Source organism: Chiloscyllium punctatum, chromosome 10 (assembly GCF_047496795.1).
Source record: "Chiloscyllium punctatum isolate Juve2018m chromosome 10, sChiPun1.3, whole genome shotgun sequence".
Lineage (NCBI taxonomy): Eukaryota > Metazoa > Chordata > Chondrichthyes > Orectolobiformes > Hemiscylliidae > Chiloscyllium > Chiloscyllium punctatum.
The window spans coordinates 114,394,312-114,407,565 of record NC_092748.1 but is presented as its reverse complement, the minus strand read 5'-3'; the positions used below and the strand labels follow the sequence as shown (position 1 = coordinate 114,407,565).

Genomic DNA, 13,254 nt, shown 5'->3' with positions numbered 1-13,254 from the left:
GGATGGCTGGACGGAGGTATGAAGAAAGATTGGATCAGTTCGGACTATATTCGCTGGAGTTTGGGAAAATGAGGGGGATCTCGTAGAAAGCTATAAAATCTCACTAGGTCAAAACGGGGTAAATGGGGGAATGATGTTTCCGATGACCAGGGGACCAGTACCATGTGGGGTCACAGACTAAGGGGACGGAGTAGGCCTGAGACGAGGAGAACTGTCTTCACTCAGAGAGTGGGAAGCCTCTGGAAGGCTGTACCACAGAAAACAGGTGAGGCCAAAACATTCAAGAATTTTAAGGAGTTACATCTAGTTCTTAGGGATCACAGGCCATGGGGAGAAAGCGGGAACAGGGACTGAGTTGGATGATCATGTTGAATGACAGAACAGGATCAAAGGGCCGAATGGCCTACTCCTTGCTCCTATGTTCTACCTTTTTGTGTTGTAGTCTGGAGTCACGGACAGTGATGATAGAGTCCCCAATATCCTTTCTGGCACATTGAGATGATCAGGGATCTCTCCCACTCTTGCCCCCAGCCATTGACATGTGCCAGAAGGTGGATTCTCAATCTGATTGGGTCGTGTTGTGAACACTCACTCCTTGGCCGTGCAATCCTGGAGCGGGACTCGAACTCAGAGCTTCTGGATCAGAGGCAGGGACAGACTCCCGGCTCCCACATCACGAGGCTCCCTGTTTCCTCCTTTCTTTACATTTGGTTAAACTTCCTGGTTTGGTGGTGGATTATGAACTGAACTGAGAGAAGAATATGAAAGGATTTCTCTCTTCTTGTAGATGGACTCTTTGGGCACTGCCAGGTTGCCATGGTACCAGCCAGGATCCAGTTTGATGTATCATCTGCCGTCCTACAGCGTCTCCAGCAGGTTTTGAAGCACCTGATGTTACAAGGTAGGGATCTCAGAGGATCCATTGTTGTTCCAAGCATTTTGTTATGGTGGAGACATTCATTCCCACTGTCCACAATCCCAATGGACCCAAACCCTTTCCCATTCACTCCCACTGTCCACAGTCCCAATGGACCCAAACCCCTTTCCATCACACCCACTGTCCACAATCCCAATGGACCCAAACCCTTTCCCATTCACTCCCACTGTTCACAATCCCAATGGATCCAAACCCCTTTCCATCACTCCCACTGTCCACAGTCCCAATGGACCCAAACCCCTTTCCATCACTCCCACTGTCCACAATCCCAATGGACCCAAACCCCTTCCCATTCACTCCCACTGTCCACAATCCCAATGGATTCAAACCCCTTTCCATCACTCCCACTGTCCACAATCCCAATGGACCCAAACCCTTTCCCATTCACTCCCACTGTCCACAATCCCAATAGATCCAAACCCCTTTCCATCACTCCCACTGTCCACAATCCCAATGGACCCAAACCCTTTCCCATTCACTCCCACTGTCCACAATCCCAATGGATTCAAACCCCTTCCTGTTCACTCCCAAAGTACACAATGCAGAAAGTGAGAACTGCAGATGCTGGAGAGTCAGAGTCGAAAGGTGTGGCGCTGGAAAAGCACAGCAGGTCAGGGAGCATCTGAGGAGCAGGAGAGTTGACATTTCAGGCATAAGCCCTTCATCAGGAATGCCTCCTGCTCCTCAGATGCTGGCTGACCTGCTATGCTTTTCCAGCACCACCCTTTTCAACTCCAAAGTACATAATCCCAGTGGACCCAAACCCATTCTCACTCACACCCAAGATATGCAATCTCAATGGACTCTATCCCCAACCCATTACTCACATTGTATAGAATTCCAATGGACCCCAACCCTTTCCTATTCACTCTCACTATCCACAATCCTAATGGATCCAAACCTACCCCGTTATTCACTTTGTACAGAATTCCAATGGATGGAAATTCCTTCCCATTTACTCTCACTATCCACAATTCCAATGGACACAATCCTCATCCCATAACTCATATTGTATAGAATTCCAATGGACCCTAACCCTTTCCATTCACTCTCACTATCCACAATCCCAATGGATCCAAGCCCTATCCTATTATTCACACTGTACAGAATTCCAATTGAACCAATTTTATCCCATTCATTCCAATTGTACACATTCCCTAACAGATCTAAACCCCTTTCCCAATCACTCCCATTCTGCACAATCCCAATGGTCCCAAACCCTTTCCCTTCTCTGCCATTGTATGCAACAACCCTCTCTGTGTTGTTTTCCCATTCACTCCCGTATATCACTGATATCATTGTAACCATGAAATCCTGGCTCCTGTTTGCTTTCCCCAGCTTCCCCTGAAATACACAATCCATCCCTCCCACCCTGTGTGGAATCAGTCCCACCATTTTACACCTGTCTGGATAAAAGAGCTTTCCCTGGATTCTTGACATCAGTCCCCATCCAATGCTGACGCCAGGTCATTGATCTGCGCTAGTTATAATATTTGTTGACTGATGTTCCTCTGCATTTTGTGAGTGGCTGTGTGTTCTCTCTCTTATGCTGTCTCTCTGTTCCTTGCCTGCACTGCATGGTAAGTGTGAAATGAATTTAAATCTCTGCTGACCGAGGTGGTTATTTTGGTTTAACTGAACCCTCTGTGTCTTTTTTGCATCTTCCTAGGGTTGTCATGGCAAGATGATGTCACCCAGTATGTAGTCTCCATGGAGATGGAGAAGGTACCAAAGCTCCACCCCCAGCAGCATCACTTGACCGGTGTACCTCTGGCAGAGACAAGGTACTGATCACTTTGGAGAAAGTAATGGCTAGAGAGAGAGGGCATTCCACACCGTCATCAGGATGCGATCCAACTCCCCCCCCCCCCCCCCCCCCACTGTTAGGGACACTTGATACAGACCCGCCCAAAAACCTCAGAGTCTTCATCTTCCAAACCGCGAAGAGCTTGCTCTTTGGCAGGAGCTCTCTCAACTTCACGCCCCAAAAATCCAGCTCCCAGAGTCTCGGTCAAGGGCTAACGTCCCCCTTGATTTCTGTCCTGTTTTGGTGGTGGGGTGGGGAGTAAGAAAGGAGGAGAGGCTACATTTATACAGCGCCTTCTGTGAATTTGGGATGTGCTTTGTGCCCAGTGGAGACAGATGGAGTGTCCCTGTCCTGATTCGGAGATGCCGGTATTGGACGGGGGTATACAAAGTTAAAAATCACAGAACACCAGATTATAGTCCAACAGGTTTAATTGGAAGCACTAGCTTTTGGAGCATTGCTCCTTCATCAGGTGATAGTGGAGGGCTCAATTGTAAGGCACAGAATTTATAGCAAAAGTTTACAGTGTGATGTAACTGAAATTAGACATTGAAAAATACCTCGATTGTCTGTTGAGTCTTTCATCTGTTTGAATACCACGATAGTTTCACTTTCATGTGTAAATCACAACTTTGTTTTTAAAAGTTACATTCTCAGGTTAACTGTAACAATTGGTGTTAGCCACATAATATGTTGAAGGTGTTAGCCCCCTGTGTTCCCTGTCTGTGCTATAACGTTTAGATTGATTCTAATCTAAAAAGTGAGTTAACAGAGTCTTACATGGATTCATGCAGTTTTTGAGCGAAGTACAATGTAACTCTGCAAGTACAGATTCAGTCCACAAACGTATATGTATATATGTGCATGTGGGTTTGTGTGTGTGTGTATCTGTCAGGGGTGGGGGGTTGTGATTGTGAGAGAAGGTGTATATGTGTATATACACACACACACACACACACACACACACACACACACACACACACACACACAAACCTGTTGGACTATAACCTGGCGTTGTGTGATTTTTAACTTTGTCCCTGTCCCTGGGAGTGTTTGATGGAGGACAGTGTAGAGGAAGCTTTACTCTGTATCTAACCCTGTGCTGTCCCTGTCCTGGGAGTGATTGAAGGGGGACAGTGTAGAGGGAGCTTTACTCTGTATCTAACCCGTGCTGTCCCTGTCCTGGGAGTGTTTGATGGTGGACAGTGTAGAGGGAGCTTTACTCTGTATCTAACCCCGTGCTGTCCATGTCCAGGGAATGTTTGATGGTGGACAGTGTAGAGGGAGCTTTACTCTGTATCTAACCCTGTGCTGTCCCTGTCCTGGGAGTGTTTGATGGGGAGAGTGTAGAGGGAGCTTTACTCTGTATCTAACCCCGTGCTGTCCCTGTCCTGGGAGTGTTTGATGCTCACATTGGGAAGCTTGATATGCAATCCTTGTGATAACGTGATGTTTCAAAGAGGAAAGAATTAATTTCTCTGGTGTTATTGAGGAGCTGCTGGATGGGATTGTCCAGCTGCTCAGTGTGATGGATACCCCAGCCTGTGGTGCCACCTACTGGTGATAACTGCCGACATGCCTCTGATGTGATTCTCAGGATACAATGGCATTCACCTTCTCCTTGATTTCAGGTTGCAGTGGCAGCCGGATAAAGATGTTTACCCTGTCCCTGTATCCATGGCAACGTTGGAGCAATGGCCACCCTCACAGATCCGCCGCTACCTGCAATTTGTCCTGTACGGCAACCAACCCCAGCTCCCACCCAACCCCAGTCTGGAAGGGGCAGTGTTGGAACCCTATCTCTTTCCCAAGGTCTGATATTGTGGGTCTTTATTTGCTGCCTGTTCCCTCCTCCTCTCTGTCTTCCTCTTTCTCTACCTCGCCCTCTCCCTCATTCTCCACCGCCCTCCCCATCCTCCTCCCTTTCCATCTCCCTCCCCCTCCCTCTCCCTCACCCCTTCTCCTCCTCTCCGCTCCCTCCTCCTCCCTCTCCATCTCTCTCTCTCTCTCTCTCTCTCTCTCTCCATCCCCTTCCCCTCTCTCCCTCTCCCTCTCCCCTTGCCTGTCCTTTCTTCCTCTCTCCCTACTTCCCCTTCCTCCCTCCCCATCCCCATCTCGCCCTCCCCCTCCCCCTCGCTCCCCTCCCTCTCTCTCCATTTCTCTCCCCATCCCTCTCCCTCCCTCCCCATCTCTCTCCCCATCCCTCTCCCTCCCTCCCCTTCCCTCTCCCTCTTTCACCCCCCTTCCCTTCCCTCTCCCTTCCTCCCTCTCCCCTTCTCTGTATCCCCTTCCCCTCCCACTCTGTCTCCCTGGTATTGTCTGCCTCTCTGTGCTGCATTACTGAGGAAGCGTTGCTTCTGTCTGGTGTTTGTGTGGGGGTGGGGTGGGATGGAGATCCCGCCTTCACCACCCCCCCCCTCCCCAGGATCTGTTCCATTCCATGAGAATGATGGAACGGTTCCAGCAGGGAGAGATTCCATTCAACCCATCGTAGCCCTCCTGGCTCTCTGCTGGGCCAACTTGCCCACCTTGGATTTAGTTATTTACTTGGGGCACATGGGTATCGCTGACTGGCCCAGCATTTATTACCTGTCCCTAAGGTGATGATGAACCAGTGCAGGCATTTGGTGGGGGGTAGACCCACAATGCCGTTAGGAATTACCCACAAACAAGGAGCAAGAGAACGCCATGCTGCCACGGCAAATGGTGAAACGTGAATTCCATAAGGATCTGGAATTAAGAATCTAATGATGACCATGAATCCATCATTGGAAAAGCCCTCCTGGGTCACTAATGTGACCTTTTGCCCGAAACGTCGATTTCGCTGCTCGTTGGATGCTGCCTGAACTGCTGTGCTCTTCCAGCACCACTAATCCAGTATTTGGTTTTCAGCATCTGCAGTCATTGTTTTTACCTCACTAATGTTTTTACCTGGTCTGACCTCTATGTGATTCCAGACCCCCAGCAATGTGGTTAGATTAGATTGGATTCCCAAAGTATGGAAACAGACCCTTCAGCCCAGCAAGTCCACATCGACCCTCCGAAGGGTAACCCACCCAGACCCATTTCCCTCTTTTGCATTTAAGGATGGATAGTAAATGCTGCCCTCGCCAGCGACACCCACATCCTGTGAATGAATGAAAATGTGTGCAGCAGAAATGTCACAGCTGATTCTCCTGTTCATGTTCTAAAGTAAACCTCTCAGTCCTCACTATGTCGGACCCCATTCAGCTTCACCTCCTGTTCATTTCCCCCCTCTGTTTGAAACACTTCCCTTCAATACAACTTCCCTCAGTTACAAATGGACAGCATGATCCAGATACCCGTTACTCAGGGTCAAAAACATTCCTTAGACGTCCATATTGGACTGATGAGTGACTGTCTGACCTTCTGGCCCTCATCCTGGTCCCACACACAAGTTGTGAACTGTTTCTCTAATGGTCCAATAATGAGTCAATCATCACGGATTGATTCACTCTGCGTGCTGGTTTATAGGAAACAGTAAAACACATTATAAACCGTGGAGGAGCTGTTGCAGACAGTGAACCGTGTACAGCAGACTGTCAGGCAGAGTCACAGCGTTGTATACACAAATGGCACATTAACTCCATAAAGGAGAACACTCTTAAAGGGAAGCTACACAGATATCAATTACATCTGGCAGCATCTGTGGTGAAATATAGTTGACCTTTCGGGTCAATGACCTTTTTATCAGTAATGCCTGTTGATCTGGATGTTGACTGTCTCTTGTTTCCACAGATTATATCAGACCTGCTGAGTTTCTCCACAGCACTTTCTGTTTTTATTTCAGATTTGCAGCATCTGCAATGGTTTACGTTTGCACCTCTACTGTTACATTGAGATGTTGGCCTTGCTCTTGGAAGGTCTTTCAATGATATGGAGAGGAAAGTGTTACTGCAGTCATGCGGCTTATGGCCACATTTGGACCAATGTGTGGAGTTTTACTCTCCATACTTTAAGAATTAAATCTAATTCAGCCAAGATTCACTGGAGGTAAAACGTTAACTCTGTTTCTCTCTCCCCGCAGGTGATGCCAGACCTGCTGAGTTTCTCCAGCATTCTGCACGCTTGTTTCAAAGGTTTCACTGGACTGTTGTCTCTGATTTGGAGAAGTGTTCAGTGAAAAGAGACTTAGTCAATTTGACCTGTATGTCCAAACACAGCGAGGTAAAAACAATGACTGCAGATGCTGGAAACCAGAGTCTAGATTAGAGTGGTGCTGGAAAAGCACAGCAGTTCAGGCAGCGTCCAAGTCTCAGGCACTCTGCCTGTATTCCTGAGGAAGGGCTTTTGCCCGAAACTTCAATTTTCCTGCTCCTTGGATGCTGCCTGACCTGCTGTGCTTTTCCAGCACCACTCTAATCTAAACACAGCAAGACCTGGACAATACCCAGGCTTGGGCTGACAAGTGACAAGTTTCAAATTACCATTTCCACTTAGAGACCATCTAACCACTGGCTCTTGACATTCCATTGCGTTACCATCACTGAATCCCCCACTACCAACATCCTGGGGGTTATCATTGACCACAAATAGAAATTGATTCTCCACATAAACACAGTGACCACAAGAGCAGGTCAGAGGCTGGGAATACTGCGGTGAGTAACTCACCTCCTGACTCCCCAAAGCCTGTCCATCATCTACAAGGCATAAGTCAGGAGTGTGATGGAATACTCCCCACTTGCCTGGATAGGGGCAGCTCCAACAACACTCAAGAATTCGACACCATCCAGGACAAAGCAACCCCACTTGATTGTCACCACATCCACAAACATCCCCTCCCTCCCCCACCGACGCTCAGTAGCAGCAGTGTGTACCATCTACAAGATGCCCTGCAGGAATTCACCAAAGATCCTCAGACAGCACCTTCCAAACCCACAGCCACTTCCATCTCAAAGGACAAGAGCAGCAGATACATGGGAACACCACCCCCTGCAAGTTCCCCTCCGTTCCACTCACCATCCTGACTTGGAAATATCTCACCATTCCTTCACTGTCACTGGGTCAGAATCCTGGAATTCCCTCCCTAAGGGACATTGTGGGTCTACCCACAGCACATGGACTGCAGCTGTTCAAGAAGGCAGCTCAACCCCACCTTCTCAAGGGGCAACTAGGGACGGGCAATAAATGCCGGGCCCAGTCAGTGACACCTGCGCCCCATGAGTGAATTTTTAAAGAAATTCTCAGGGTTTAAAAGAGGGGCAAGTGTTCTCATTTAAACAGAGAGGATTCTGAAGTGGTTTGACAGGGTTAGTTCTGAGCGAATGTTTGCCCCAGGGAGTGGAATGTAGATGGGGAGGCACAGTCTCTGGGGCAGCGACTGAGTTTTGAAGATGTGTTGCCAGGATTGGAGGATTTGAGCTGTAGGGAGAGGCTGAACAGGCTGGGGCTGTTTTCCCTGGAGCGTCGGAGGCTGAGGGGTGACCTTATAGGGGTTTATTAAATCATAATGGGCTGGATAGGTTAAATAGACAAGGTCTTTTCCCTGGAGTGGGGGAGTCCAGAACTAGAGGATGTAGCTTTAGGGTGAGTGGGGAAAGATATAAAAGGGATCTAAGGGGCAGCTTTTTCACGCAGAGGGTGGTACGTGTATGGAATGAGCTGCCAGAGGAAGTGGTGGAGGATGGTACAATTGTAACATTAAAAGGCATTTGGATGGGTATATGAATAGGAAGGGTTTGGAGGGATATGGGCTGGGTGTTGGCGGTTGGGATATCTGGTTGGCATGGGCAGGTTGGACTGAAGGATCTGTGTCTGCGCTGTACATCTTTATGAGTCTATGACTGCGATGAGGATTTTCCAGCTTTGAATATATTTAAGACTTGGGATTGGCCGATTTTTATTTTTCCCCTGATGTAATGGAGAGATCTGAGTAGTGAGTGGGAAAAGGGAATTCACGCCAAAGGAGATTATGTCGAGGGCATTACATTACAGGACATTGATGCGTCCAGTTCTAGTCGCCCTGTTATCGGAAGGATATGATTAAACTGAAGAGGGTTCAGAAGAGATTGACCAGAACGTTGCCAGTAGTGGAAGGTTTAAGTTAGAAGGAGAGGCTGGGGCTGTTTCTTCTTGAGTGGAGGAGGTTGAGAGGTGATCTTATAGAGGTTTATAAAATAATGAGGGGCATGGATAAGGTGAATGGCAGATGTCTTTTCCATAGGGTGGGAGACCTCAAGATGAGGGGACATATTTTGAAGGAGCAAAGGAGGAAGATTGAAAAAAGACACGAGGGACAGTTGTTTTTACACAGAGAGTGGTTTGTGTGTGGAACCAACTTCCTGAGGAAGTACTGGATGCAGAAACAGTTACAACATTTAAAAGACATTTGGAGAAGTTCACGAATAAGAAATGTTTGGAGGGATATGGGCTAACAGGAACAGTTCAGTTTGGGAGTATATGTCGGAATAGAGTGATTGGGCCGAAGGTTCTGACTCGGTGCTGTTTGGGATTAGGAAGAGATCAGAGATTGTGGGGAGGAGGTGGGACAGTGGGGTTGAGAAACATTAGCCGTGATCGAACAATGGAGCAGAGTTGATAGGCCAAATGGCCTAATTCTACTCTAATGTCGTATGGTGTTACAGAGCAGTCAGCAAAATGTGGGTTAAGCTGTTCTGCTGTGAACTGGGGCTCCATCTTGGAAAATATACATGACCAATCCAGGCAAATACCATCATTCCCAAACGCTGGAAGGAAGTTTGGCGGTGATCTCGTCGCATGGTGGAGCAGGCTTGGATGGGCTGAATGGCCTCCTGCTCCTCCCAGGGGCTGTGTGCGTCTTTACTTTGAGCAGACTGCTGGGTAGGTTATGGGATCGCTTGGCTGGTTGTGAAGAGGAATCTGAGTCTTGTTTCTTGTGTCTTTCTCCACCTGTTTGTAGTTTGGTTACCGAGACAGTCCAGTGGCAGCCATCGGCGGCAAAGCCGGCCCTTCCCCATCTGCTGCTCCTCGTGCCGGCCCACCCAGCGAGCTGCTATGCTCCCGGAGACAGGTACCGTCCATGCCAGTCCCTGGGTCAGAGTGAGCCTGGCACACCCAGCTGGCAGGAAGGTGCCTGGGGACGGCTGCGGGATTTAATTGGATCCTCTTTATTTGAACAGGTTGGGAATGTGTACCAGCTGGGCCCAGAGCAGGGGAGGAACCATCCCAAAGACAACGATTGGGATCCAGCCACTGACCACACCAGCAACTACCATCTGGGTTACGGGAACACGCAGAATGCCAGAGCAAAGCACCCAAACAGGGTGAAGGGTCGGGCACTTGACCCCAGTGACCTCCGACCTCAAGAAGGTAAGGTCAAAATAGATGTCACCCGATTTGGACAGGATGCGTTTGATTTCCTGTGAGGAATGTTTATCTCCTGGTCACAGACTGACTTCAACATTCCACCAATGTAATGTTCATTCAGAATATCATTAACGATGAGCTAGCCCCTGGATCATCCGTTCACCAATTCATTGAAGGATTTAGAATTAGATTGGGTTGGGATATCTGGTCAGCATGGATGGGTTGGACCGAAGGGTCTGTTTCTATGCTGTTCATCTCTGTGACTGTCCAGTTATTTTAGAGGTTTCTATGAGAACTCCCCCCATTCTTTTAAACTCCAGGGAACACAGTCCTAACTGATCCAGGCTTTTTCTCATACATCAGTCCTACCATCCCAGGAATCAGTCTGGTAAATCTTTATTGCACTCCCTTCCCTTCTATAGGTTAGGAAACCCAAACTGCACATAACACGCTGGGTATGGTCTCACCGAGGCCCTGGCTAACTGCAGCAATACATCTCTGCTCATGTACCCGAGTCCCCTGATTGTACAGGAAGACACACCAGTTCCCTTTTCATTGCCTGGTTACCCTCAGTGACTGGTGTACAAGGGCACCCAGGTCTCACTGCACCTCCCCCTTTCCCACTCTATCCCCATTCAGAGAATGACCTGCCTTCCTGTTTGTGCCCCAGAGTGGATAAGCTCACATTTACCCATTTCATTTGCCGAGATTAGTACAAGGTTCAGAATGTTGGATAGAGACAAACAAAAAATCTGCAGATGCTGGAATCCAAAGTAGACCAGCAGGATGCTGGAGGAGCACAGCAGACCAGGCAGCAGAGGGAGGTGGAGAAGACAACGTTTAGTTTCTGAAGATGGGTTACACCCGAAATGTTGACTTCTCCCCCTCCTGATGCTGCCTGTCTTGCTGTGTTCCCCCAGCCTCCTGCCTGTCCCTCCTGATGCTGCCTGTCTTGCAGTGTCCCTCTCCCTCCTGATACTGCCTGCCTTGCTGTGTCCCTCTCCCTCCTGACGCTGCCTGCCTTGCTGTGTCCCTCTCCCTCCTGACGCTGCCTGCCTTGCTGTGTCCCTCTCCCTCCTGACGCTGCCTGCCTTGCTTTGTCCCCCTCCCTCCTGATACTGCCTGCCTTGCTGTGTTCCCCTCCCTCCTGATACTGCCTGCCTTGCTGTGTCCCTCTCCCTCCTGATACTGCCTGCCTTGCTGTGTCCCCCTCCCTCCTGATGCTGCCTGCCTTGCTGTGTCCCCCTCCCTCCTGATGCTGCCTGCCTTGCTGTGTTCCTCTCCCTCCTGATACTGCCTGCCTTGCTGTGTCCCCCTCCCTCCTGACGCTGCCTGCCTTGCTGTGTCCCTCTCCCTCCTGATACTGCCTGCCTTGCTGTGTCCCTCTCCCTCCTGATGCTGCCTGTCTTGCTGTGTTCCCCTCCCTCCTGATACTGCCTGCCTTGCTGTGTCCCCCTCCCTCCTGATGCTGCCTGCCTTGCTGTGTCCCCCTCCCTCCTGATGCTGCCTGCCTTGCTGTGTTCCTCTCCCTCCTGATACTGCCTGCCTTGCTGTGTCCCCCTCCCTCCTGATGCTGCCTGCCTTGCTGTGTCCCCCTCCCTCCTGATGCTGCCTGCCTTGCTGTGTTCCCCTCCCTCCTGATACTGCCTGCCTTGCTGTGTTCCCCTCCCTCCTGATACTGCCTGCCTTGCTGTGTTCCCCTCCCTCCTGATACTGCCTGCCTTGCTGTGTCCCTCTCCCTCCTGACGCTGCCTGCCTTGCTGTGTCCCTCTCCCTCCTGATACTGCCTGCCTTGCTGTGTCCCTCTCCCTCCTGATGCTGCCTGTCTTGCTGTGTCCCTCTCCCTCCTGACGCTGCCTGCCTTGCTGTGTCCCTCTCCCTCCTGATACTGCCTGCCTTGCTGTGTCCCTCTCCCTCCTGATGCTGCCTGTCTTGCTGTGTTCCCCTCCCTCCTGATGCTGCCTGTCTTGCTGTGTTCCCCCAGCCTCCTGCCTGTCCACTCAGAATGACTGTGGCGGTGCTGTAGCTGTGGTTGAGGTAAATCCTCCCTCTGCTGTGTGCCCCCTACTTGGAGCAGATTGGTGACCCTGTCCCTGATGGTCCCTCTCTCTAATAGGGAGAGGTACCAGTGGACCCTCATGAATTGTGTTTGTGACCGTGGTGAGCACTGGGGCAGAGACTGTGACACTTACACAGAGGCTGGAATGAATATTCTTTGTGACAGACGCAACACCCGCTCAGAAGTTTATCTCCGAGTCAAAACTCACCTTGTGGAGGTTTAGAAAATCCTGAGAGGCATAGATAAGGTGAACATCAAGGGTCTTTCCCTAGGGTGGGGGTGTTCAAAACAAGGGGGCATATGTTTAAGAGGAGAGGAGAAAGATCTTAAAAGGACACAAGGGGCAACTTCTTTTCACAAAGAAAGTGGTCCGTGTGCAGAATGTACTTCCAAAGGAAGTGGTGGACGGATGTACAGTTACAACGTTTAAAAGGCATTTGGGTAAGTTCAGGAACAGAAAAGGTTTGGAGGGATATGGGCTAAATGCAGGCAAATGGGACTCGTTTGGTTTGGGAGCATGGTTGGCATGGACTAGATGGACCGAAGGGTCTGTTTCTGTGCTGTATGACTCTGACTGACTGTCTCTGCCAATCCATGTGAGATGTCATTGTTGGGACATCCTTAAGAAAACCCTGACATCTGCATGCAGTGGCAGGTTGTGACCAGCCAGTGGCACTGCTGAGCTATTTTGCGCTCCCAGTGCTGAGCACAGAGTTTATTGTATTGAGTGCCCCCCCCCCAGCTTATTCAGCCTCCCCCTATAGATCAAACCCTCCAACCCTGGCAACATCACTGTAGATCTTTTCTGAACACTTTCAAGTTTCACAACATCCTTATGATAGCAGGGAGACCAGAATTGCACGTAATATTTCCAAAAGTGGCCTAACCAATGTCCTGTACAGCTGCATCGTGACCTCCCAACTCCTGTACTCAATACTCTGACCAATAAAAGAAAGCAAACCAAACGCCTTCTTCACTATCCTATCTACCTGCGACTCCACTTTCAAGGAGCTATGAGCCTGCATTCCAAGGTCTCTTTGTTCAGCAACACTTCCTAGGACCTTAACATTAAGTGTATGAGTCCTGCTAAGATTTGCTTTCCCAAAATGCAGCACCTCGCATTTATCTGAATTAAACTCCATC

The 13,254-nt window shown here is 49.5% G+C and overlaps 1 protein-coding gene across 3 annotated transcripts in view; it reads left to right on the top strand.

The window, feature by feature from the left end:
• Positions 1-13,254, top strand: part of LOC140482460 (receptor-type tyrosine-protein phosphatase-like N) — a 238,994-nt gene that overhangs the window by 54,320 nt on the left and 171,420 nt on the right. For all 3 annotated transcript variants that reach the window (XM_072579971.1, XM_072579972.1, XM_072579970.1), the window contains exons 3-6: positions 788-901; positions 2,607-2,721; positions 4,376-4,556; positions 9,866-10,055. In XM_072579971.1, coding sequence (XP_072436072.1) covers positions 788-901; positions 2,607-2,721; positions 4,376-4,556; positions 9,866-10,055 — 600 coding nt within the window. The remainder of the gene's footprint in view (positions 1-787; positions 902-2,606; positions 2,722-4,375; positions 4,557-9,865; positions 10,056-13,254) is intronic.